Source organism: Seriola lalandi, unplaced genomic scaffold (assembly GCF_002814215.2).
Source record: "Seriola lalandi dorsalis isolate HSWRI2012SDOR001 ecotype SW California unplaced genomic scaffold, Sedor1 jcf7180002054281, whole genome shotgun sequence".
NCBI lineage: Eukaryota > Metazoa > Chordata > Actinopteri > Carangiformes > Carangidae > Seriola > Seriola lalandi.
This window is the reverse complement of record NW_019524834.1, coordinates 548,280-573,498: the sequence shown is the minus strand read 5'-3', so window position 1 is coordinate 573,498 and position 25,219 is coordinate 548,280. Positions and strand designations below refer to the sequence as shown.

General features: G+C 40.6%; 1 protein-coding gene across 1 annotated transcript in view; it reads left to right on the top strand.

The window, feature by feature from the left end:
- Positions 1-24,968, top strand: part of pcp4b (Purkinje cell protein 4b) — a 32,016-nt gene extending 7,048 nt beyond the window's left edge. Inside the window, exons 2-3 of the mRNA XM_023405621.2 lie at positions 13,802-13,853; positions 24,239-24,968. Of these exons, the coding sequence (XP_023261389.1) occupies positions 13,802-13,853; positions 24,239-24,369 (183 nt within the window). The 3' untranslated portion in view covers positions 24,370-24,968. The remainder of the gene's footprint in view (positions 1-13,801; positions 13,854-24,238) is intronic.
- The last annotated feature ends 251 nt before the right edge of the window (positions 24,969-25,219 follow it).

Sequence of the window (25,219 nt, the reverse complement as noted above, 5' to 3'; positions counted from 1 at the left end):
ACATGTTTGAGACTGCAGGGTCCCCAGTTTGAATATGTGGACAAATGGAAAAATCTCAGCAGAGGCAAATAGCTCCCTCATGCTCTGAATTAGGGTTCTTATAGTATAAAAAGGATTTCAGTGGTGGTATATGTGATATTACACAATATGTTGCCTCAACAGAGGTTTGCAAATGTATTGATTTTTGATTTTTTTAAAACTGTTTTGGCCAGTGTTTAGACTGGAATCACTGGGTTTGAGATGGTAGAAGAGACTTTTAGAAGATACTTTTGTGCACATTATCAAATTGTGAATCACACTTAGACGTGTGTGTTCAAGAAGGAGAGTGAAAGTTAAAACTGCTTCTTGTTTTTCTCTATGGAGACTTAATACGGCAGCTGAGATATAGAGCTTCATTTCTGGTTGCTTAGAGGATTTGCTGATTAGTTTCTGGGATGCACTGACAAACACCGTCAGACACAGAACAGCTGGTCTGATATCTGAACCACGCTGGCAGCAACTCCAGTGAACAATGAAACAGTCAGATTTCCAGATTGAAGCTTACATTCAGGACATTTAGAAGATAAACTGAGGTAATGTCTTGTTTGTTACGGTTGTGTTATAAGCCTGGTGTTTACTGTCAAGAATACAGTGGCTTGCAATGGTTAGGCTGAGAAGCCAGGTTCATTTTACTGTGATTAAAATCAGGAAGTTTCATTTGCTTACTATTAAATTAATTGAAGTTAGTCAAACTTGCAAATTATAACCAGGTAATCAATTCTAAAGGTTATAAAGGAGTCACTATTGACTCCTTTAAGTCTCCATGAGATGGTACAGATTCTGCTCATCTCTTCTACATCTACCCCAGCTGACTTCGGTGTCAAATCAGCAAATTACCTTTGACTCTACAGAACTTTCTGAACTTCACCTCGGGGCAGATTTTGTTGCTTAATGTCCTGTGTCTTTGTTCTCAATGATTATTATGGGCGGCGGAGGCCAGAAGTAACTGCAGCAGAAGGAAAATGTATTTTGAGGATGTTTAAAAAGGACATGAAATGGACCGATTTGTTCTCATTTATTTGTTTTGTTTACCCTCATGTCTAAACCTCCTCAGGATCTTATACAGGGAGCTGGAGCCCGTCCCACGGAAGGGGAAGTGTTAGTGACACTACTGATGTGTTATATTGTGTGTCCACTTTAAGTATATGTGCACAGTTTTAATAGTGTAGTAGTAATGTTTCCAGTTCACCTCTGTAATGACCACCTACATATAGTGAAGGTCACATCACGACAGTTGCATCAGCTTTCTCCAACACTGCACTGAGCCTGTTAGGGTACCAAACCTGTTGTTTATAGATGGTCTTCTCTGCCCTTCCCATTATGGACTAAATGGAGCCTAACTGCTGCGTTCAGTTCTAAAGGGTTCCAAGTGGAAAAGACAACCTGCTGCGCAACATTCAGCGTTTGTCTCTTTAGATTTAGGAGTAACGGACAAAGATGAGATCAGCAGGCAGAGCGGACAGAGATTTGCAGCAGCTGGCACTGAGGTGGAACATGGATTTTCTTGACGAGCGCACATAAATCACGAGCTGACAGTGAACGTCTGTCATCCAGCATCGCAACACTTAATTAATTTGGGACTGACCTGCTTCCTGAATGCCCAGTAGATCCATATGCTACTGTTTATGCTCCTGGATATTGATGCCATGATATACAACTTCCTAATAAACCCTAAGACACAAGCAGTGAAATAAACAACAATAAATCAGTTAATTGCCGGTGCTTAAAGAACTTAAAATGAGTTTTTCAACTGATGGCAGTTTGTGGGCCGATATCAACCCTCGTGTCGTACAGGTTTTCTATCACCGTCTTCCCTCGAAGCGACTGTCACAAACCCCTCTCGTCTGAGTGGGCACAAGCCAGAAGCCAACACATGCCCTCTGCAGATGTCACAAGGAATTCACTGCAGCTTTTGAGGAATTGTTTTACAAGATGGTGCCTCAGAACCACATTTAATCATGACGGGAGGCATTCTCTGGCACAGTCTGTAGCTTGATTAGTTTGCTTTATTAGTCCAAAAAGGAAAAATGGTGGATGGCTTCCTGTAGCTTTTACTTACTTTAGCTGATTCCTTCCTTCCTTCCTTCCTTCCTTCTGAGAAATTTGTTGAACTGAAAACTTGATGTTCTGCTCATGAACCTGAGCTTGTGATTTATACTGACTCTCCTCTCACTGGGAGACCAACGACTCGTTTCTCTCTGCCCTACAGTTGAAGAAGAGAAATAAGAAGAGGCGGTTTGGTCTTATGTTCTTTCTGCTTGAATTGTCTGTGGCCTACTTCTGCTTTTTTAAATTCTTAATGGCTACTGAGTGTGGCAGGGAACTCTTGGACTGTGCAAGCTGCCAAGTCTTAAAATAACCCAAAAACAAAAGAACAGAATTGTTAAATTATTCTCCCAGTTTTTTCATCCACCTCTCTGCTTTGATTGTAATTACTAAGCCATACACTTCTAAATGTGTGGCGTTTAGTAACCCACTGGGCAAAAGAGAGAGGATCTGTTAGTTGAACAGCATCCAAACTATGAGTTGATCCTGATTCCTCACATTATCATCACATCAAATACCTGGCTATGTCTTCCCTCGTAAGTTGTTCTGTGGGACGTTTGTACCCGACGGTCTCTGGTGGGGCAGCACAAGCAGAAGACAGATTCATCATTCCTCGTAATTAGGGTCTTAATTTGAACACCTTGCTCTTTTCGGTTCAGTTGCAAAGCTACTCTCCTGCTGCTTGGCCCACAAAAGCAGACTGGAGCGTTATCTGGGTCGCCTGGTTACATAGCGAGCCCCCGCCCCTTCCACAGCTGATGGGCGCTTGGCACTGGATCTGAGCTACAGAGTTGCCCGCCAACAGGCTGGCCCGCCTCTAAAACAAGCCAGTCTCTCTGGGTCTAAGCTCTCAAGCCCAAAATGGTCAGAGTCGCTCAGCCAGATGAAGTAGCTGAAGCCAAAACATCAATCATCACATTATGCCAGCCGTGCTTATGAATCAGCTATTACAGATTAGTAAACTAAGAAGCTTTCCGGATCCACAATATTGATTTTCCCATTCTCGTCTCATCTGCTACAAATAGCAAGAAGCTTCAGTGTTCCACACAACAGAGTTAAGCCAAGAAACTGCAGGAAACTGCCATCTGAAACCAACGTCAGCTTTCCCTGATTTTAAATATAGTTTTGCATGACGAAGATGGAGCGATACTGTGGGTTTTCTGGAGCAGCGCACAGAGGCGAGAGACGGCCATGACGTGCAACAAAGGTCAGAGAGGACTACATTCATCAGCAGATGGAGTTTGCTCAACTGTCAAGAGACTGTAGATGTTCAGCTTTCTATTATTCTGAGCAGGACTCCTTGTCGATTTTACTAAGCGCTGAGCTTGACCATTCATTCTTGACTTTGGAAACAACAGATGACAAAAGAGCCGCTGAAAGCTGGTTGAAAGCTGTGAAACAAGCGAGTAAGTGGAACAATAGTTGAGACTATTTTGTCAACCTCTGTTTCCAAGCTCAAGAATAGACTCAAGAGAGACAATTTATTTTATTTACACATTTTTCTTGGCAGTGAGGATTCACAGACTATTATCTGGGAAATCATAGTGACAGCCAACTCAGTATGATGTGATATCTCGTTTTCACTCAGTGTGGAACAGGAGGCAGGAAGGAGCAGCATGTTTCAGGAAGATTAAGTCATTTATCTAAAAATGTCTCCAATTGGGGTTTGAAAGACTTTTTCTCAAAACTAAACTCCTAAAGTAAAAGGTGAGAGGTTGTTTTTCTTCTTCTTCTTTTAATCTTGAAGTAATATTTTTTACACTATGACTGTGTCATTTTAACAGATTAAATAAAGAAGATATTATGTGTTGATTAGTGAGATTTAGAGGCGCTGATGAGCAAATTTAGGTCCAGGCTAGCTGTTCCCCCGTTACCAGTCTTTATGCTAAACTAACCTCCTCTTCACAAACATGTCAAACTATTTCGTGAAAATCAACTCAACTCTTTTGGAGTGCACCGCTTCTGTACATTCCTGAACCAAGGGAGTTTGCTGTGAAAACAAATGTTGCTACTTCACCTCATTGGCAGGTTGTTTTTATTGCAATTTAAGTAAAAACTGGATTTTCACTCGCACTACATGATTAAATCGAAGTACTTTCACCTGCAGCATGGCTTCTGTAAATCAGCTGGCTGATTGAACCCCAACTCCCGCCTGATCACAGGGAACTCCCTCATCTATTTACTGGCCTGTTGGTTAGTTTGTTGCTCCTTTCAATACAGCACCGCGGTCTGTAGCAGCGCGCTGTTCAATCCCAAAGTGAAGAAACCAATCCCCAGAGATTGGCGACACCCACACTAATGAAAGCAACGCCGAAAAATGTAATCTCGCCAATTTCAAGGCTCATTAAGTAGAGTAACAGACGGGAGTTTGAAAAAATAATTTGAAGAGGAGCTGTAATGTGTTTTCTCTCCTCTCCCCTCCTCTCTCTATCCCTCCCTCATCTCCTCTCTCAGTGGAAATTGCTGTGAATCAAAGTATTATTTTTTTTCACCACAGCAGCAGCTGTATTAAGATGAAAACAAATGATTTTTTATTCCAGAGGTCGTTTGTGAATTTGTGTGATTTCAGGCTTTTCTGGGCCACGAAGGCATTAGTGCTTCTTGGCTTGGCGTTAACTGCATTATGTGAGCTGAGCGTTTTCCTGCTGCATTGCAAAAATCCTCCAAAATAATGTTAGATTTAAAAAAAAAAAAAAGGAAAAAGAAAAAGAAGTTTGAGTCAGTCTGAACGGTTTGATCAGAGCTTTTCTGGGGACGGCTCCTTGGTTGTATGACAGCTGGCCTGCTTTTTGCATAGACTCATAATTTTACCAAAAACCCTCCTCAGCCTGAACGTCAGAGGAATATGAAGGAGGCAAAGCAAGTGAATGCATGTCTCACACACTGACAGGCGTGCGCAGCATGTGGAGTCGGCTTGACAACGGATGTAGTTGTGTGTATGAGGAAGTGAGCAGTGGAGCAGCTACAACTGCTTTGCAAAAATGCTGTTAATATGAAAACCGAAGTGTGAGAGGAATAGGGGGGGAAGATGATCTTCGGCGTCAGGGCCTGACAACTGTTCACTTCAGCAGAGTGTCACCTCAGGAGTCCTGGCTGTCACACAGGAAATGGGAAGTGTGCAGCTGAGTTTCTGTGCCTCGTGGTGCACCCGGCAGACTGTGCCAAGGGGCCCAGCATCGCCAGTCAACATCAAACAGCTGATGTTTATGACAAGCAAATCAGCTGCTCCTCCTCTCCCCCCTGCTGACTCTCTCTCTACCTGTCCCCAAGGCTTTGCTGGGGAGAAAAAAAACATCTCCACTCTTGACTTAAATATTAAATGATACCAGGCCACCTTCATCTCAGTGTCGTTCCCAGGCCCACATTCAGCATGATAATTAACAGGCGCCACTGTGTTGAGAAATTGTGTTATTTTCCTAGAACCCACAGTAGGTGTCTTCCCTGAACAGACTGCAAGGCACGAGAGCATTTTAGCATAACAAATGTTATCAAATGGTTTAATGAGAATAATCTAACTAAATGAATGGTGTCAAGATTAAATTGTGTGCTGCCGTTTCCTCAGGCTGCAGAGGTGGATTTTAGCATAAGTGCCTGGCGCATATCTGGACTGGGAGTTTAGATACATTTCACCCTTAATTCCTGCTTCTCCATGGCTCACTAACGGCTTTCTTTATGTTCTAATTACTGTGGACAAACTACTATCTGTCCTTTCAGGGGAAAAAAGTCCCAGCGAAAGTCAGTAATTATGTTTCGTGGTAATTATTGACCTCTGTGCTGCACTGCAACAGTAAGAAACCACCCACTTCCTCCTCGCTTTCAACTAGATGTGTACTGGCTGCCCAACAAAGAAAAGAAAATCCCAAAAATCTGCAGTGGGGAGTTATTGACCCAGCACTGATTTGGCAGTGTTTCATTATGCCCTGTAGCCTTTATGACAGTATGGTTTATGTAACTGCCAATGGAGCTCATACAGATGAGTGGTCTGTAGCACACAACCCTGTACACACACACACACACGCACACACACACAAACACACACAGAAAACTGGTAGTAAAGAGCACACACAGACACACAGTCACTCGCGCTCCACTCCCACTGCCTGCACACTGAGGATGAGCGGGCTGATTTCTGAGAGCTGAAGAGGCAGGAGGAGAGAAAGGTTAGAGGATCAAGAGGGAAACAGTGTTTCATCGTGCAGACTTTAAAGAGAGAGCCGCATTCTCCATCCGCTGAGCGTCGCCTCAGAGGCAGCAGCAGCAGAGTTACGTGCCGTCATGAATGATACGAACACATCACTGTCATGGAAACGAGGATTCTTCGCCCCCGCACATGCATTCCTCCACGTCAGGGTGTTAAATTTGTGCAAAGTGTTGATATGTTGCTGTGCACCAGTGAGACCAAGACATTTAATCAACATGGTGGCCTTGGAATTTTAAAACGACAATGATTAGATGAAAATATAAATACCACTAATAAATTAAATATGAAGCTGTCTGCTGTAGCTTCGTGTTTACTGCTTCGTTTTAAATGTTGAACTATTCCTTAAAACTCTTGTTAAAATGAACTCTTCATATTGATTGTCAATAGCAGCATTATTGCTGAATATTCAGACTGGTATAAGGCTCCATGTCCATGAGGCTCTGCTTCATTAAGGTATAACCACCTGAAGATTAAATGTGAAAGTGCTGGCTTGATTTTTGGGCATGAATGCATATTAATCTTGACATCCATCTAAGAAAACGCTGGGTGTGATGAATTCCATTCACACTTATTTTACCACTCATCAAATAAAAAGGAGTTGGTTTTCCGAGGTGGAAAATCAAACAAAAGTCGGGTGCAAAGAGGCAGCTTGCCTCCAGCATCCTGTTCTGCAGGGCAGATACTGTAACTGAGTTCGGCTTGGAGTGAGGAAAAGGAAAGGATCTTCTCTGAAAACCTCCCCGCTCTCCCTCCTCTCTGTCCCCCGATGAATGCCCAATCAGAGATAAAACATATTTACATTTCTCTGATGTGCAATGTGCATACAGTATATTCACACTGTTATCCTGCTTGACTCATCCTGTGTGTGTGTGTGTGTGTGTGTGTGTGTGTGTGTGTGCCTGTATTCTCATCTGTGCTGTATGAACGTGTGTGTGTGTGTTTGTGTGTGTATGTTTTTCCCCTTGAAATATCCTAATTGAAAGCCTGGAGGCACAAATTCTGATGCAGCAGTATACTACAGTAGCTCTGCTTGTGTGTGTGTGTGTGTGTGTGTGTGTGTGTGTGTGTGTGCATTTCACCTAAAGGCACACAAAAACACACATCAAAACACTGTTTGTTGACCTTGTATCCCTCTGAGTCTGCTAATGATTAATGAGAGGCACAATATGTATCTCTGCGCTCTCCATCTCCCTTGTCAACGTCATGTAATTACTGCTTTTCCTTTCCTGCTTGATTGGTTTCTCATCTACTTGTTTTTCAGCTTCACACCGTGCGAAATTGTGTGTGTGTCGCGCATGTATCCTGATGTGTCCACAGGTGTGCCGATTTGTTCACCAGTGTAAATGTGTGTGTGTGTGTGTGTGTGTTTTCATTTTGCGGGTTTATCTGCAGAGTGAGGATAGACCCTTTCCCCCTCAGTAATCTTACTCATCGCGCTGCTGTTATTGCAATTTAGACTTGGCTCGGCTCCAGAGCTGCTCGACTGTAATGGTTCCTCCTCTCTCCGCTGCCCTCGGGAGTGTTACAGCCTCTCATCACCTCTGCACTGAGCTGAGCGCTCTCAGCATAAACAAAATGACCTCAAGTCACGTCTTGAATTGAAGCCAAGTTGTAACCTGTTAAACCCAGCAGAGCCTGCTGTGAGTATAACATTGTGATTATCATGGGTGAGCAGTGCCCACATCCACAGGGAGGAGACATTCAAAGGTTTCAAAGGTTCCATAGTGCCGCGCTGTCATGTCAAAACCTTGTAACTCAATTCTGCTGGTGATTATGTGTGGATAAAACTTTACAACCATTGGTTTCATGAAAACATTTCAAGCATCCTCTAGAGGTGCTCAGTATTTGAACAAATTATTTTTTAACTCGAAATCCTCAAACCAAACAGTACATACTGAATCATTAACGTTAATGACCAAATTAATAATTTGAGCTATTTGCATTTGAGCTCCCTTCACTAATCACTCGGACCAAACGCCATCATTTATAAACAGCCAAGAGACTGTACACCGCTCACTGTAGCCTGTAGCCTCTCAACTGTGATACTATTGGTTTGCTTAGAAAAAAAAGGACAAATGAACAACATGGTAGGTATCTATGAATTTTTGTACTGAACTGACATGAATCAGTGAAGTGATTTTTAATTTCCACCTCTGTGCTTATCCAGCTATAAACAAGGAAGAACTTTTTAGTTCATTGATTTTTTAGGTCAAAAAACACCCATGACCTGCTACATTAACAAAAGAACTGAAATGAGGAGAAGGTGATTCAGGTGTGAATGTACAGTTTGTTTCAGACATAGTTTAAATTGATTGTAAGAATCAGAACAAGAACATTGGTCCATAAGATATGGATTGGGCTGTGTTTTTACACCATTAAATCTCCTCCAAGGACTTTAATGATGCAAAAGCCAAACTATATAGCCTTTCCAGCTGGTCTGTTTGTGTAATACAATATTAATCTTGTTGCAACGATGGTGCAGTGTTACATCAACATTACATCTCAAAAGCAAACATGACCAGATGATCCAGATGACCAACCAGATGAGCTTAAGGCCATTCTTGTTTGCAGAGAGCACTGGTGCAGTGCAGTGCGGACTACCTGGTTCCCTCCTCATTCGCTCAGCTGGTGCGACAGTAGGTTTTTGGTGGCCACATTAGTGTGTTGTGAGGGAGCAGCTACTGTAGCTCCAACGCAAGCACCAGTTCATTTCATGGCCATTACAAGAGGCTGATGGAGAGACTCAGCTCTTCCCTTTGAACTGGGATTAGTAACAGGGAAGAACAAAACAGTGCTCTTATCTGGCTCTGATTTTTGTTTGGAGCTGCAGGGGGGCCGGAAGAGAGCTCAGCCGTGTGACTGTAATGTGAAACACCACAAAGCAATTTGATAAGTCGTTTCGCTTCGGGTTTTTCCTAACAGACAACTGAAAAGAGAGAATAGGTATAATTCTGATATGCATGACAGGTAAACATGAAGTGCAGTGTTGTGTGCGCATCTCTCGCACACTTCAAATAATGTTTTTTTTTTCTTTAGCAAAATTCAGAATTGCATCAAAGACCAGCCTCAAATTAGACCTTTCTTCCCAAAAGGCTTGGGTGTGTTGTGCTCCGAGCTTGCGAGGATGCTTCAATCCCCCTCACCACCCAACCCTCTCCCAAGCATCAAAGCGAGGCACACGCTGTTTGAAATTCATTGAAAGCATTGGATTAATAATGCAGAAAGAGAAGCTCGGAAAAGAGGACACATAGCATGATGCCTCCTCGACTCCTCAGCTATTAAAGCATGGAAACCTTTCTGACATGACCAAATGGGAAACCTTTGAACGAGCGGGGAATAGCTGTGAAAAGGTTGCGGTGAAAGTAGCTGGAGCTAAATCCCCCAGGAGGCAGCCAGATACATGCTACCTAAATGAAACCATTTCCTTTCTCTGTTTTGCTACTGTGCCTACTTCACAGTGCTTTTGGGAGACAACAGCAACAAAAAAAAAAATCTATATTAAATGAGTGATTGAATTAGAATAAATAATACATTTATACTTACATTGGGCTTTCAAGGTCATGTCAAGCCTCGATGATAAGAGCAGTAAGGAAAAAACAAACTTAAGAAAACAAAAAATAAATAATTAAACGGTATAGGAAGTGATGAAGTGCTCATTCTTAGAGGAAATATAAAAAATAAAACCCATTTTATCTGTAATTTTATAGCCTCATATTGTCATGTACCCATCATCAAATTATTACAGAAATAGGTCTACATTTTAGGATATACACTCATCCACGCATTTAATTATTAGATGAGAGGTTTGGTACCACTATTGTTTCTCTACACTACATATGAAGCTAGAACCAGGTAACAGTTAGCTTAGCTTAGCATAAGGTGTGAAAACAGGGAAACTTTTAGCTTCAGAGTAAAACAAAGTCTGCCTATTAGCACCTCTAAAGGCACAAACACAGCAACACTCCGACTCACATGGACGTTATGTCCGTTCCTGAGTAGCTTACAGGAAATGTCTGTACAGTTGGTCCAGTGGACCAGATGGCTCAGTGATGTGTGAATGACATGGGGCCAAAAATATGCTTTGCTTTCTCTCTTGACAAAAACAGAGGTAAAACAAATGATATGGAGTCTCTGCTGCTTCAGTACTAAGCACACCTACCGAACGCACCTTTCAACACCAAGAATTTAGTGTTTTGGTTGTCGGGTAGCTTACCAAGGAAGAGGTCTGTCTCTTTGGCATGGCAGCTTATTGTTAGCTTACTGACAGGTTCTATCAGAAAGAACCGCCAGCATCATATGACACCTGCCTATGACTCACAGGCTAGCAACCCCCTTGACAACACATCGACTGACCAATCATTGTTGAATTTAGACTAAGGCTGAACAATTAACTGAAATATTATTGAACTCGCAATATGGCCGAGTGCAATACCTGAATAGGAAGAGATGCGATTTTTTTGATAAAAGGTAAAATGTGTCACAACAGACCATAAATGAAGCATTGTGATGCTACAGAGAGGCCACTGCCTTCCAATCATGTTCGCCACATGTAAGGCATCATGCTTGTTTGGTACAAGCCCTAACAAAAATCACATCATCATCATTGGAAACTTATAGTCCCACTGTTGCAGTCCTAACTCGCCCCTCCTTCCCATATTTTCTTTCTTTTTTTTTTCTCTCCAGACAAGAGGAGGCAGTCAGAGAGTTGATTCTGGTCATTTATCTTCCCAATGCCAATGCTGGTGTAAGTACAGCTTAACTGCAGAGGGGGGTATTGATCCTACTCTCCTCTCCTCTCTCCTCTTCATTCTTCACAGAAAAAAAAATAAATAAAAAAACATCATCATCACAGCTCCCGCCCAGTCTGTGCATATGAAAACACAAGCTGACAACCTGTCTGCCAGCAGGCAATAAACTGTGCAAGCTGATGATAAGGAGAGTGACATTGTAATTCTTGCAGTAATTTCATATGAGACTTTTTTTTTCCTGCACACACTCAATACCAGGTTTAAATTCGACACACATTAATTGTATGGGGACTCTCAAGCCTCCAACCTCCTAACACTTTGTGTGGTTTCAGATGGAAATCATGAACATTATAACAACATCAATTTTAACTCACTATCTGGTTTGGACAATTTCTGGGCATTTCCATAGAGGCACATTTCCTCTAGGGGATCTACTTTATAAAATGTATGTGCAAACTAAATGATTTTGTGAAGCAGTGGAGTCTGGAGTTTTTGCACTCTTACCTTCCTCCACTGAATCCCACCTGATCTTTGGTTGCAACCGTGAAGATAAATGGGCCACTAAGGCGGTCCCAAACACATGCCTAGGGACATCAGTTATAAGAGGGATGGCTGATGCTGAATGAATTACTATGGGCTGATACATAGGAGCACCAAACACGAGTATCATTTAATGCTATCAGGTTCTCAGCAGCAGGAGCTCTGAACACACTTATGCTAAGCTAAGCTAACTGCCACTGGTTGTAGTCTTATATGTTTAATGCGAGAGATATGAAAGTGGTATTGGCCTTCTCATCTAATTCTAAGAAGAAGGAGTAAATTCTAAGAAAGAGAATATTTCCAAAAATGTTCCAAAAACTATTCCTTGAAAGAAAACAAAACTTTAAGGACCCAGAAATTACATGATACAAAAGGAGGTTTTTGCAGCATATTTTTTTCTGAAAGTTCAGATTCATTAATTCCTATAGTGTAGTATAGTTGATTTCTGCATCTTTTCACCGAAACATGTCTCCGCGGTGCCACCTTAAGACTGTGTGATTAATAATAATTAGGAAGCTTATGATGTAACTGCTCACCACAGCTCTTCCTCTTTACTTTCTTTCCTCAATCCGACTTCTTTTCTTTGCCATACTTCCTTTTGCTCCTTTATCATTCCCTGTGATATCCCCTCTTTCTCTTGCTCTGCTGCATATTAAAAGCAGGACTATAATATAGTTCTAAGAATAGCTTTGCCTAATCTGATCACTGTGATGGAGTGTCACTCCTGTACTCCTCTCGAGCACAATATCTGCTTTACCCTTTTCACGCCTCTAAGGCTGTCGACACCTGCCTGAACCCCGCAGGCCTCGGTGTACAAACGGAGCGATTTTATTTCAACAGGCTATATATCTTTTTTTTTTTTTTTTTTTTAAATGGCAACTTTTAAATTAATCCCTCAACAACACAAACACAAAAAGTCTTGAAGTCATTTACACCACATATTTAACATTAATGTTCGCAGAGTCAAATATACTCTATTTTAAGTGTACACTGACAAACTCACAATCTGTCAGAAATACTGGGGAATACATGCATTAATACAGCCACTCGGTGTTAATTCTCTGGAGACTGGTGCCTATTTGTAGTTTAATAAGATAAGAGTGAGTGTGTTTGTAGTACAGAGGTAATATGGCTTTGCAAATAAATAGCTGTAGGATGATGAAAGCTGACAGTAAAATAATGTTGCTGTGTTAGCATGTAATAGTATAACAATCATATTATATCAGCTGAGTGTTGCCATTTATCGTTACGCAGCGTCACATTTGGAAAGTCATTTGTTAAGCAGGAGAGTGTGCAGTTCCTGGTAAGAGTTTTCTTCAGGCTGTTTGGAGGAGATGTTTGGTTCTTTTGGGCAGTAGGTGGTTTTCTCATTTACATCCATCAGTCTGCACGTTTTTTAAACCTCTGTATCGTGTGATGTGGAGTGAATTTAAATGAGGATGGTGCCATATGGCCAAGAGGAACCAACACTGCATAATTAGCATGAACTCTCACAGTTGGAAAGTAAGACATATGAAAGTTTATTTCATAAATATTCTTAAATAAAATATGTGTAAAATGATTTTGGATGGAGTTTATTCAGCATTAAAGGTCATTCTCACCGTATTACCACCTTCAGATTTATTTAACTATAAGAAACTCTGTAGTTTATTATTTACCCGGCAACAAGCATGGCTCAAGAAGGTCTGACACCTTACATAACTCTTACTTTCAACTCGGCAAAACAAGCACAATAAAACATAAGAACAACGGGAACCAAGTCATTTGCTTTGCTTCATGTTTGTATTTTTCTGACCTCTAAAGTGGCATGTGACACTGTTGTGTCCCAGTACCATGTCATAGTAAACAGCGACACCTCGGGTATTATGTCACTCCTTCTTACTGTATATTGTCTTTAGGTCTTTCTACTGTCATAGGGCCCAAAGTCTGCAGGGTCTTCTCAGAACAAGGGGGAGCCCCCTGGCTAAAATACTGTAGAGTAGGGGCTTTAGAGAGCGTGCTAACAAATTAGGCGGCAGCACAGCCCCCAGTAGATGTCAGAACAATCATGAGGACAGAACTTAATTAGTAAAGGGCATAGAACAGCGGCATGTTATGAACTTATTTGGAAATGATGACAGGATTGTGGGAAAGTCTAGTGGATTTCATTATTGAGAAAAATGTACTATGCAAAAAAAAGAAAAGCTATGTCTAAGTCTTTTTCTGTTCTGCTGTTTTTGCATTACAGAGACAAGGATCTGGAGCAGCTGCTGGCAACAACAAGACATCTGGAGAACAAGGTAAGAAAAACTTACAAGACCAGACAAGAATATTGAAAAAACTGTATTTGTACGAGCTACATTATGACATTTAATTTCAAGACATTCCCTTGTACTTGCATCAGCAATGTTATGTTCGAGCCTTTGCACCAATTCTCAAAATAAAACTAACAACTGGAAAACTTATGGTAAGTCGGGGGAGACAAAAAAAAAGCGAAGAAAGGATGAGAAGGGAGGGAGGCCAAATGGACCTCAGTTTACAGTACATGCGGGCCGAGGTATCTGAGATGAGCTTTAAAAGGCACATGTCACATGATTGACAGTAACAGGCTCTGAAGGACAGCTGCCATCAGAGTCTAAACACACACACACACACACACACACACACACACACACACACACACACACACACACACGAACAAACAGACTACCCAGGGCGTTCCCTCAGATCCAATCATGATCTGACAGGAGCTCAGGCACTTTCATAACAAGCATTTGAATTAGCGCATTTCAGCTATCTGTTTTCTGCATCTCTGTCATACAGTATGTGATACCCTGGAGACATGATTGTATCAGCACGGGCAAGGGTTGTACATTGTTAGTTATCTGTAATTACTGACTTTAAAAACAAAAATACAATGTACTGCAGTGTTCTTATAAATCACTTGACAAAGCTGAGGCTTACTCTCAGCTCTAATGTCCCGTCGCCAGGAGACAATACTGAGATGACCATCAGCTTCTGTAGCTCCAACTCTCTGATGATTGCCTCCCTGTACAGAGATGGACTGCCTGTATCAGTTCAGTCCTGAGGGAAATAAAGATCTGCTCCATGCACCAAGTGCATTACAAATCATGTTTATTGTTGAGCTTTCAGTCATTAAACCTATCACAGTGAAGCAAATAAAGGCTTCAACGAGAAAACTAATATCTTCGCCGCTTTCACCTCCCCTAAATCATGACAGTGATTTGGTGCGTCGCCCTGACTCAGCACATCACTGCATAAAGAATGAGCTATTTTGACTTTATAAAATAGTGTGCTCTGTACTTAATATAAAAAAAAGTCAGTAGGTGTGTGGTATCATTAAACTGAGTCTTATACTTGCAGATTTTTGCATAAATGTGTTTGATTGTCTAAAGATCCAATGAACTGTTGTAATTCTCTACTGCACAATCTGAAGGGCTACCAAGGTCAAAAAAAGCACCTCTGTCTCTTTCATCACCATGCCATTTTTGCATGCCAATGTCAGTATATATGATAGTGAGCACAGAAACAGATGACTTTGTATCTTAACCATCTATATTGTAATTGTTGTTTATCTGAGATTCAGATGTCTCAAACAGGTAGTAACCTGCTTCGAAAGGGTGCAAAAAAAAAAACGTATTTGTGATTGAAGGACGCATTAAACCATCTCTGGCGACCACTGACCCTCTTTGGAAAAAAAAATTAATTGCCCTATTAAACAGAGCCACCATTCAACAACATTATTCACCACCAGCGATTAATGGGATCCAGTTTACCTCCAGCAGTTGACTGAGATGAAACACTGTGTTTTAGGAGACTCATTTTTCACAGCCTGTAGGAGTCAGCTCTGCCTTTCTATTCACTTAATAAAAGGAGAAAGTGAAGGAAAATACACAGGCTGCAGTACACACACACACACACACACACACACACACACACACACACACACACACACACACACACACACACAGCACCCCTTTGTTGTCTGACCTTGACAATTAACTTGATACCTGGAAAAACTGCTTTCCTACGATGTCTTAAGTGTGTCTCTCAATATAGAGAGACATTGGGAGTGAAAGAAAGAGAGAGAGAGAGAAAGCACTCTCTCTTAAGAGTGGGCGAGGAGGGAGTAACGCTGCTATTGACTCTCGCCCACTCTGCATACCCCCAGCACACAGCAGAGCACGGTCTTTAGAAAAAAACCTCTCACGGGCTCAAGGACGGCCACAGAAAGATGTATTCATATTCACTGGAACTCAATTTGAGTTGGGTACGTACAAGTACATGCAACTGTGACGCACCTCAGTGATGAAGCAAAGGCTGTTTACCTGATAACATTGGAAACAGGGAAGCTGGAGGCTGGAAGAGTTTATTGTAAAGATAACGGTGCAAGATGGAGTGTTTATCAAGTGGGTGCAATTGAATCAGACCTTTTTCCGCTTTGCTGCAACATGCCTCTGATTACCTCAAGATGCAAAATACAAACTGTACCGGAGACTTTCAGAGTCAGGGGACACTCACTGCTGTTGTTGCTGGTATTCATTCTTTATGAACAAAAGTAAATAAGAAAGAAAACAGGTTCCTTTGTGTGTTAAGATCATCAGCAGAAGTATTCATATCCTTTGCTTAAGTAAAAGAAGCAATGCCGCAGTGTAAAAATACACAAGTTAATGTTAATTCAATAGGTGACATAACCTTGTTTTTGTTTCCGTGGACTTAATGTGGAAATGTTATATTTTATACAGTTGTATCAATCATCATATTTCATAAGCTCATAAAATGATTTGCATCTAAAATCTCAATCTGCAAAGTAACTGGTAACTATAACTATCACATAATTGTACTGGAGTAAAAAGTAGAACATTTCCCTCTGAAATGAAGAACGAGGGCTACAAGAAGAAAGTATCCCAAAATAGAAATATTCAAGTCAAGTACCTCAGAACTGTATTTAATTATAATGCTTCAGTAATGTAATGTATTTTGTTACTCTCCCCCCCCTGGTACAAACACCATCACAGACTCAGTCTTTTCCCCCTAAAAAGCCTTTTAGTCGTCATATGTGACATTGGTCGACATGGAGTCCAGATGTCGTGTATTTGGGCCATATGCTCCATATGTTCACTGACCTTATGAGTCCAAGTGCAACACAGACTGTTTGTGGCACTGCAACAGCTGGAGCAGCTCCGGCTTACTACAGCTTTACATCATACGGTACAAACAAACCACTCTGACGGGAACATTAAAGAACAGCACTTGGCCATCGTTTGTTAAGATGCTATCATATGTGACATAATCAGCTGCTTATTCACGCAGGACATTAGAGATGAAAACTGCTCTATTTCTTTATGTAAATGTTAAGCTACTGTCAAAGAACAATGTGGACACTGTTAGACCAACAGCACCTCCCCCTTCGTCCCAAACAGGCACAGGCGTCATTTCAAATTGGCTCACCTTAAAGATCAAAGTCATCCTTTTATAATTAGCTTGCGACAGGCTCTTAAAGTTATGATGACCCATTTCTTATACACTTTTTTAATTAGCTTTACTGTACTCAATTATAGCCATAATGAATTTGTCTTATTCTGTCAAATATTGTTAGTAAATGCACACCGTATGCCTGTTTCAGAAGCATCCAGTGCTAGAAAGAGCTGAACCCACACATTTCCTCTGTGGGTTCTTTGAACATCCCACATTTTCTGGTTTCTTTTTCCAAATGTGCAACCACGTCCAAGTAGGTTACACAGACGCTTCCTCCCCAAAGCAAAGTAAAAGTTGATATACACTGAAAAACCAAGCACACAGTACTAATCAATACAGAGCCAGTCCTTCATGTGTATTTGAATATTGATCGCCATGGTTTCTCTCATGCTTTTCTGCCCCTCTGGTGTTTCAAGGCCAGAGGGGTCGCTGATATTTTCCAGACTTTCACACAGTGACTTTCAACTGTAAACGAACAAACACTTGCAGGCGCGCGCACACACACACACACACACACACACACACACACACACACACACACACACACACACACACACACCTTCCTGTACATGTACATAAATATACCTACATACAAAACACACTCATATGTCTTTTAAATCATGCAAAATGCCTGTCTAGATCCTTTGTCTTTACATGCTGGATGTGTTGTACTACGCTTACATTTTTGTGTAAAAATTTCAGGGTGCTATCGTCAAAACTAAATAAATAAATACACAATATTTTCTGAAACTGAAGATTTTACTTTCTTTGCATTTCCCTTGAAAAAGATTAAATGGCTGTTTTTCTGCACACATGCATTTGAGAATTAAAGTCATAGGTCACTCTGCCTATGATGTATAAGACATACGCTTTGTCCTTTTTGTGTGGAGATTCATTTGTAGAGAGTGGACACTGCAGACACCGCTCTTGCCGTCAAACACAGGTCATGTCTTTCATGCCAGAATCCACTTACTGTAATTGTTTACTTCTATTTCCAGTCACATTCGCTAGATACAATTGCAGATGGTTTTGAATGTCTGCTGTTTCATATTTATTGCAATTTAAATGTGAGAAAAGCAGCATGTCTTGGCAACTGTAACCACCAAATGTTTAGCATTTTTACTAGAAAAATTAAGCATATGACTCATCAATAATCAATTCATACGGATCTTATGTTTCAGCACTTGAAGTGTTATTTCACTGTTTTCAGAGCACTTCCATTTTTGCAGATAGAAAATTAACAACAGGCAAGGAGCTGTGAGTCTAAACATGAGCTGCCATACTGTTTTTCATTGTCACCACAGGCATTCAGACTTTGTTTCTGCCAGGTATAATTACAATGCAAACAGCCAAAATTTTCAAAAATTGCTTTTTGAAAAGAATGATCTAGACCATGGACTAAAAAATATTAACTTGATATACTTTTAATTCCTTGTAGATATGAAAAATTGATACCAATACAATAGGATTTTCAAAAAATACGGTGCTAATTTTGGGTCTCCAAAGCATTCATGGTGTTAGATTTACCTCAAAATGTCCATTAAAGCAACAAATATATTACACACTGCAGATTCCTAAGCCCAACTAGATGGTCATATACTGTGTAAAACACTTTTTAAAACAGGGTTTCACTCTACTTTCCACAATCTGTCTCTCTTGTCTCAAGGTCTAGAAGTCCTTCTTTAATGCGCCCTGTTCTCAGCTTCCACAAATCCCGCTCATGGCTCAACTGGTTTTAACCAGTTGAATCAATAAGACGTCGCAGCTTTCACTGGGATTCAGAGCAGCTTTTAAAAGACATTTTGAAAGACAGCCAACCAAGGATGTTCTTATCATGTAACGTAGAAACCTAGCCCATCTAAACTATAGATAAAGGTGCCAACAGCAGAAAAGTCATGGCTGAGGGAAGTAAATCTATTAAGCCTTGGACATATCATATAACCTTCAATTCTAGTGGCTACTACACTCCCACACCACAAATAAATATATTTTTCTCCTCTTTACTGGAAGCACAATCAAGATGATCCAGAATGGCAATCTGACAGCAGATATTACTCTCCCATTATGTGAAGAAGAGTCCCTCCAACAGTAAAAAACAAGCCCATCTGTGCTTGCAGCTTATTATGACCCACAGGCACGATTTATTGTAATTACGAGAAGCGCAACAGATAAAAGTCAGGTGATGTAGTAAAGCGACAAATAATAAAGCTACACAGTCCATGTTATAGTTTGGATGGATGCATTTTTAAAATAAAGGACTTTCCCACAGGAGCCCTCTATTTTTTTCCTGTGTGAAACTGTGAGTGCTTGTTTTAACCATGACTGTTCAGCACCCTCACCCGCATGTTTATGTTTATAAACATGATGAGGAAACTCCTCTCAAATTCCACCTGGCTGCCAGCGACCTATTCGCAAACATACGTTTTTTACAAAGGTGTTATGAGTTATGAGTTATGAGTTATGACTCCCTACCTTTGAAGAGGTCATGGAGTCCGATTATTTATATTCCTTTAGTCCACAAAGGTCCATGGATCAAAAAAATCAAGAGGGTTTTCTTGAAAGTATTCCAAATTATGTTTTCCAAATTATGTCCATTGAAGACGGGCGGCTTCATCACTTCCTTCCACATTTCAGCCATTTTCTCTCCTTCCGACTACCTGGTAGAGCAGCTGTATGATGGTTGCACATAGGCTGAAGAATCCCCATCACACCAGGAATCAGGATCTGCACATTTATTCTAGAAGAGCAGCAAGGGGCACAGTCAACAGTCATACAGTGACAGACTCTATTCCTCTCTGACCCCAGCACAAAAGATATCCAGCTTTTTTTCCTCCTTGTGTGTGTGTGTGTACATCAAAATTCATACATATATGTAATAGAAGTAAATACAATGTGCATATTAAAAGGCTATTTACCCTCACACAAAAATAAAATCAATATACACATAAACTAAATTTAATGGTTTCAGCAGACACCTCAACCTCTGGTTAATATAAATATGGGCTTCTAATAAAGAAAAAAAAATCACATTAAATAAAAGGCTCGTGTCATGTTGTTATGGTACTCAATCAGTCCAACCCTTCCATAAAGGTACAAAAGAACATTACACCATAACGCACCTAGAAGAGCAGCAAGGGGCACAGTTGACACTCTGCAGGGAATCAGTATGGGTGAGAACAAATCTCTGAACAAATCGTCCGTCATCAAAGCTAATTGCAAAACTCAGCAACACATAAGCAATGATCTGCAGTTATATTTACACGCACTTATAAATTACTTTGAAGCCCGCTATCTTGACCAAGGGAAAGAGATCATTACAACATTTCTTACCAGCTTTTACCGAGAATGTGCAGCTACGTTACTCATGTGTCTTTTGTGCGTCGTTAATTAAATCCCCCCTTGCTACAACAGGTAAAGTGGAACTATGAAGACAATTCATTCAAAATGGAGCCGTAAATACAGTGATATTCCGACTTTATGACAAAGAATATAACACACAAGTTTTGAGAATGTTCACCCCCCTAAATTTCACTTCAGGAGGCCTGTGTAAAGACAGCGAGCGTACTTGACAAAAAACTAATGACGCCATTCTGGCAGCCAGAAAATTGCTGCGTTTGGTTACTGCCTTATTCATCCTAGCATGAAGACAAAGCAACTGCCCTGTGGGATAGGACCAAGAAAGGGGGGTTGGGTATTATTAATTATGTAAAAAGGTTTTTAGGCATCAAAATGCTTCAATATGTTTTGTACTGTTTTAGATTAAATAGTAAAAGCACAATTTTCCATTTGGAAATCTTTTAGAGAGATTCAGTGAAAAAACAAAGTAAAAAGTTCATAGCTCCAAACGTTTGGCCTAAAAGCCTGAAATGTCAAGCATATATAGCCTAAGTAGCTTTTGTGCCTAAACCTAACCAACCTTAAAGGTGTGTTTGTTATTGTTACCATGATGACACAGGTCAGGTACCCTGCTGATGCTAAAATCCTTTGGGTCATATCCGAGGGCAGGGACAAGCGATCTATATGGTTGTTTAAGTTAGAGGATTTATTAGTGAAGACAGGGGCACTAAAAGTGCTGCCAGAGGTAATAATTCTGATAATCCATTGTGTGTGTGTGTGTGTGTGTGTGTGTGTGTGTGTGTGTGCGTGTGTGTGTGTGTGCTGAAGAGGAGATGAATCCTCAAACTGAGGAGAATGATGCGAATGAGAAATCCATCACTGTCACATTCAACCGCTGCCTCCTGTCTGACAAAAACTGATGAAAATCTGCCCTCAGGCCTCAAAGCCATTGTCAAGATGGTGACATAGTTCTTTTAGATGAATGCATGTGATTTTGCTAAAATATTAAACTTAATTAGTTTGTATGGTAACAAAAACATGTACAGCAAATACATAATTTAGAACTAAATTTAGAACTGATGAGACTTAAATCTCGCTGAAAGTCTCAGAGTTATAGCCTTGATGACTGTGCTTTTATATGGATGAAAACTAGGTGGACGCCAAAGTAATACATATTATCATTGTCTGGTGATTTTATTTTAGAAATCAAAAGTTAGTTTGTGCTGCAGCAGCAGAGTGAAAGAAGAAATCTGCAGTGGAAACTAATGTTTTTGAAAATAAGGCAATATAATAAGGAAAATGTAAGGTTGTGAAAAAGAGTACTGATGAAACCTCATTCACTGTTGCATCACACAACGCTGAAGTTGCCCTTGCATTAGCTGATTGACATCAGCTGTTTCATTGTGCTTCACAATCATTGGTTCATTCACAGCTGATTAGTAGCATTCAATCATTTTCATGCAGGTGCACAGTAGACCATAGTAACCTGACACTTCTCACAATTAACATAAGGTCACAGTACATTTTGAACAAAATTGCTCGGACTTGGCCCCAGAATAGGATGTGATATCATGTTTCTGATGCAGGTAATAAATAGATATTGATCAGACCAATCACAAACTATAAACAGAGAGCTATTCTGTCTAGTATTCTTCTGACAGGCCCTCCAATCACACTGACCCCATAACTGCATAAACATTTGCTATAAATTGTTAATTCCTTGACACAAGTGTCTCTGGCTGAAAAAAAAAAAAAACAACTTCATCTCTTATTACTTTGCTGATCACATCCTGCCTCTGCCTTCACTCTCCACTATCACACAATCTAGACATCTCTTTAAAGAATGTCACCAGCTTGTAGTACAAAGATTATGAACATGTCTGGTGCTGACACGGAGGAGGACACGGCTCAATAGCTAATGCTGCTGGGAAGAAAACAGCAGGCATTAGAGCATCGGAAAATTCAATATCAATTAATGCAGGACTCAAAGCTCGGCTTGACACAGCAGTTAGTGTTTCCTCCTTGAACAGCAAGAGAGAGGTACTCAGGCTCAGCCCCAAGGGAACCCAAGGATTAGCTGCTCAGTCAATACATGAGTCGCAGCTCTCTCGTTGACTGTCATGCTTGTTTCTCTACAGTAGTTTCTGCTGATCATACTCAAGCAGATCAATCCTTTGCAGGAGTGTCGTAAGAAAGGAATACACCCCCATGCTGAGCTTTGTACAGAAACAATTAGTGACTATGAGCACTAAAAAGATTGAAAAAGCTAATTGTTTCAAGTTTCATCTCAGTTTCATAATCATTCATATTCGTCATTGAAGACTTGTAACCGCTTAACAGGGACTGACAATGAAAGAAATCTTATATTAGCCACAGTATGTAAACAACACAGTTTTGCCACCAAGTCTTTGTTTGTGCGTCACAAAAGAAGTAGGTCAGAGAAACGTGATTCTTCACTGTTATTCTTGATGACATACGTTCGCTGCCACAAGCAGACATTAGAGTCACAGTGAAACCTGCTTGGGTAAATGTTAGCTTGTCATGGCTTAAAAAAAACCCTGAATATCCCTGCTTCATTATATCCTACAGCTCTGTTGCTCTCCTCTCAGAAGCACTTTTCTTGTAATAGAACTGATTTGTACTCTTTTATGTATTTTATTGCAAAATTTTAGTTATGAATGAAATGTGTCTTACTTTGATAAATAATATTTTTCTTATTTTCATCTGCATCACAGAAACAATGTGTGAATAATGATAAAGATTTCAACGTTAACCTTCAATTCAACATTATGCAGACAAGCCTTCAAAGCTTAAAAGCATGCTTGTCACATATTTACATGTGACAAGCATGTATACATGTTTAAGAACAGATTTCCTCAGGTCAGTTAATGGGTACATTCTCTTGTCTAATAGTCAGTATTCTTCTGTAGTTTTACTTCTCCACACTTCATCGACCAGGAGATAAAAACCCTCTTCTTTCCTTAATGCATTCTTGTGTCAGTTTTTACTGGGATTACATTCGTGTCCTCATTGTCAGTGCTGGCTGAGCTCCAGGGAGGATTAAGAACTGGAGATCAATTTATGCTTTGGCTTTTGACCTGGGAAACAACTGCTCAGGCTCCCCCATAGGAGTTCTGCTCCACTATTATTATGAGGGCTGGGGTTTATGGGAAGCGCAAGGGGACATTTTACAGAGTAATATCACATTGTATTACTGCTTCCTAAACTCACAAATGAAGAGCTGCTGATTTAGTGTGACAGTATTGTATACATATAGTAACATTCTGTGCTCATTAAGCCTTAAAGGCCAACATACCGTAATGAAATTGACCTTTCCATGGCCCCTTACTCTCACTACCCCGTGAAGCTTTGTGTTCTTGCACAGCACAGAATGCAGTTTAAAATGAAAAGAGATATACCACTCAAAAGTCTTAGTAATTTATGAAAAGATAGGTTCTTAATTTCAGACAGAGATAGGCAAAAACAGATTATCATTATGTCGAGCAACTGATGATTTTGCAAGTTAAAATAGCAGCTATCACAGGTTAGCTGTAGCTAGATAATTAAGCATTCAATTATAGTAAACATTACCTCGATTAATAGCTTGAAAATGCAGTCTCTTGATAACATTTTAGTGTTTCCAACTGACTTGTTTTGGAAAGGCTAAAAAGAAATATACCATCTGCCAAACTCTTTCTATAGGGAGCATCACTCCCCAGCATCTTGAGGTTGCTAATGATTGGACAATCCCTGCTTGGGGAATGTCAATTCTACTAGACTTGGCAATGTGACTCAGACCAGTCTTTGTACACTGCTGTGAGTCACATCCAAATTTTCTTTTCCCTTCCAGATGCGTCCAAGACGGACGTCCCGGAGGACTTTGACATCGACATGGATGACCCCGAGACCGAAAAGGCGGCGGTCGCCATCCAGTCCCAATTCAGGAAGTTCCAGAAGAAGAAGCGTGTTGAGAAGTCCTAGTGAGCACCACGTTGCTCTGCCACTGTGTGTAGAGACGGCAGGTGGAAGTGACAGCACAGTGACGATGGTGTGACATTTGCATGTAAACAAATTCATACCTGTTGGAACTCCAGGGGTTGTGATGGGGTTGGGGGGTAGAGAATGCAATAGCCTGTTAATCATTTGACATGTCTGTGAATTTTCAATTTCCTATTATTATAATGACTATTATTTATTATTTAACTGCTGTATCAATAAATAAGTAACAGACAAAGTTATTGAGATCTGGTTTCTGTCCTGCCATATATGTTCCATATATCATGAAGTCTAGCTGGTGTTTGTGTTAGAATATGTTTTTGTACTTAACCCAGCCTCATAGATATACCTGCACCATACCTGTCTGTACTGCTTAGGACTACGTTTCCCAAAATCACCTGTGTTTGTGTGATTAGATGGAGCAAAAGCTGATGTCAGAGTGAAGGTTTTTTTCAGGAAACGTAGCCTGGAGCTTTCCATCCTGAACAGAATATTTCACCCAGAGGCTTTTTTCTTACCCGCATGGTACTATAAAGCTGTGTGTCAATGTACATTGAATAAATAAAGACTCTGTGTGGAACCTGTGTACAGTGCATGTAAATACCAACATTTGTCAAACACCTGGAGCTACATATCAAATGTGGCTGCAGAATTTCTGCAGTACATCTGACATATTGCATTAACATACACTCTGCAGGGATAGCAGAGAGACACCTGCACACCTGCTCATTCATACAATTATCCAATCAGCCAATCATGTGGCAGCAGTGCAAAGCATAATATCATGTAGATGCATCAGAAAAATTTCGTCTCAGTGACTTTGACTGTGTCATGA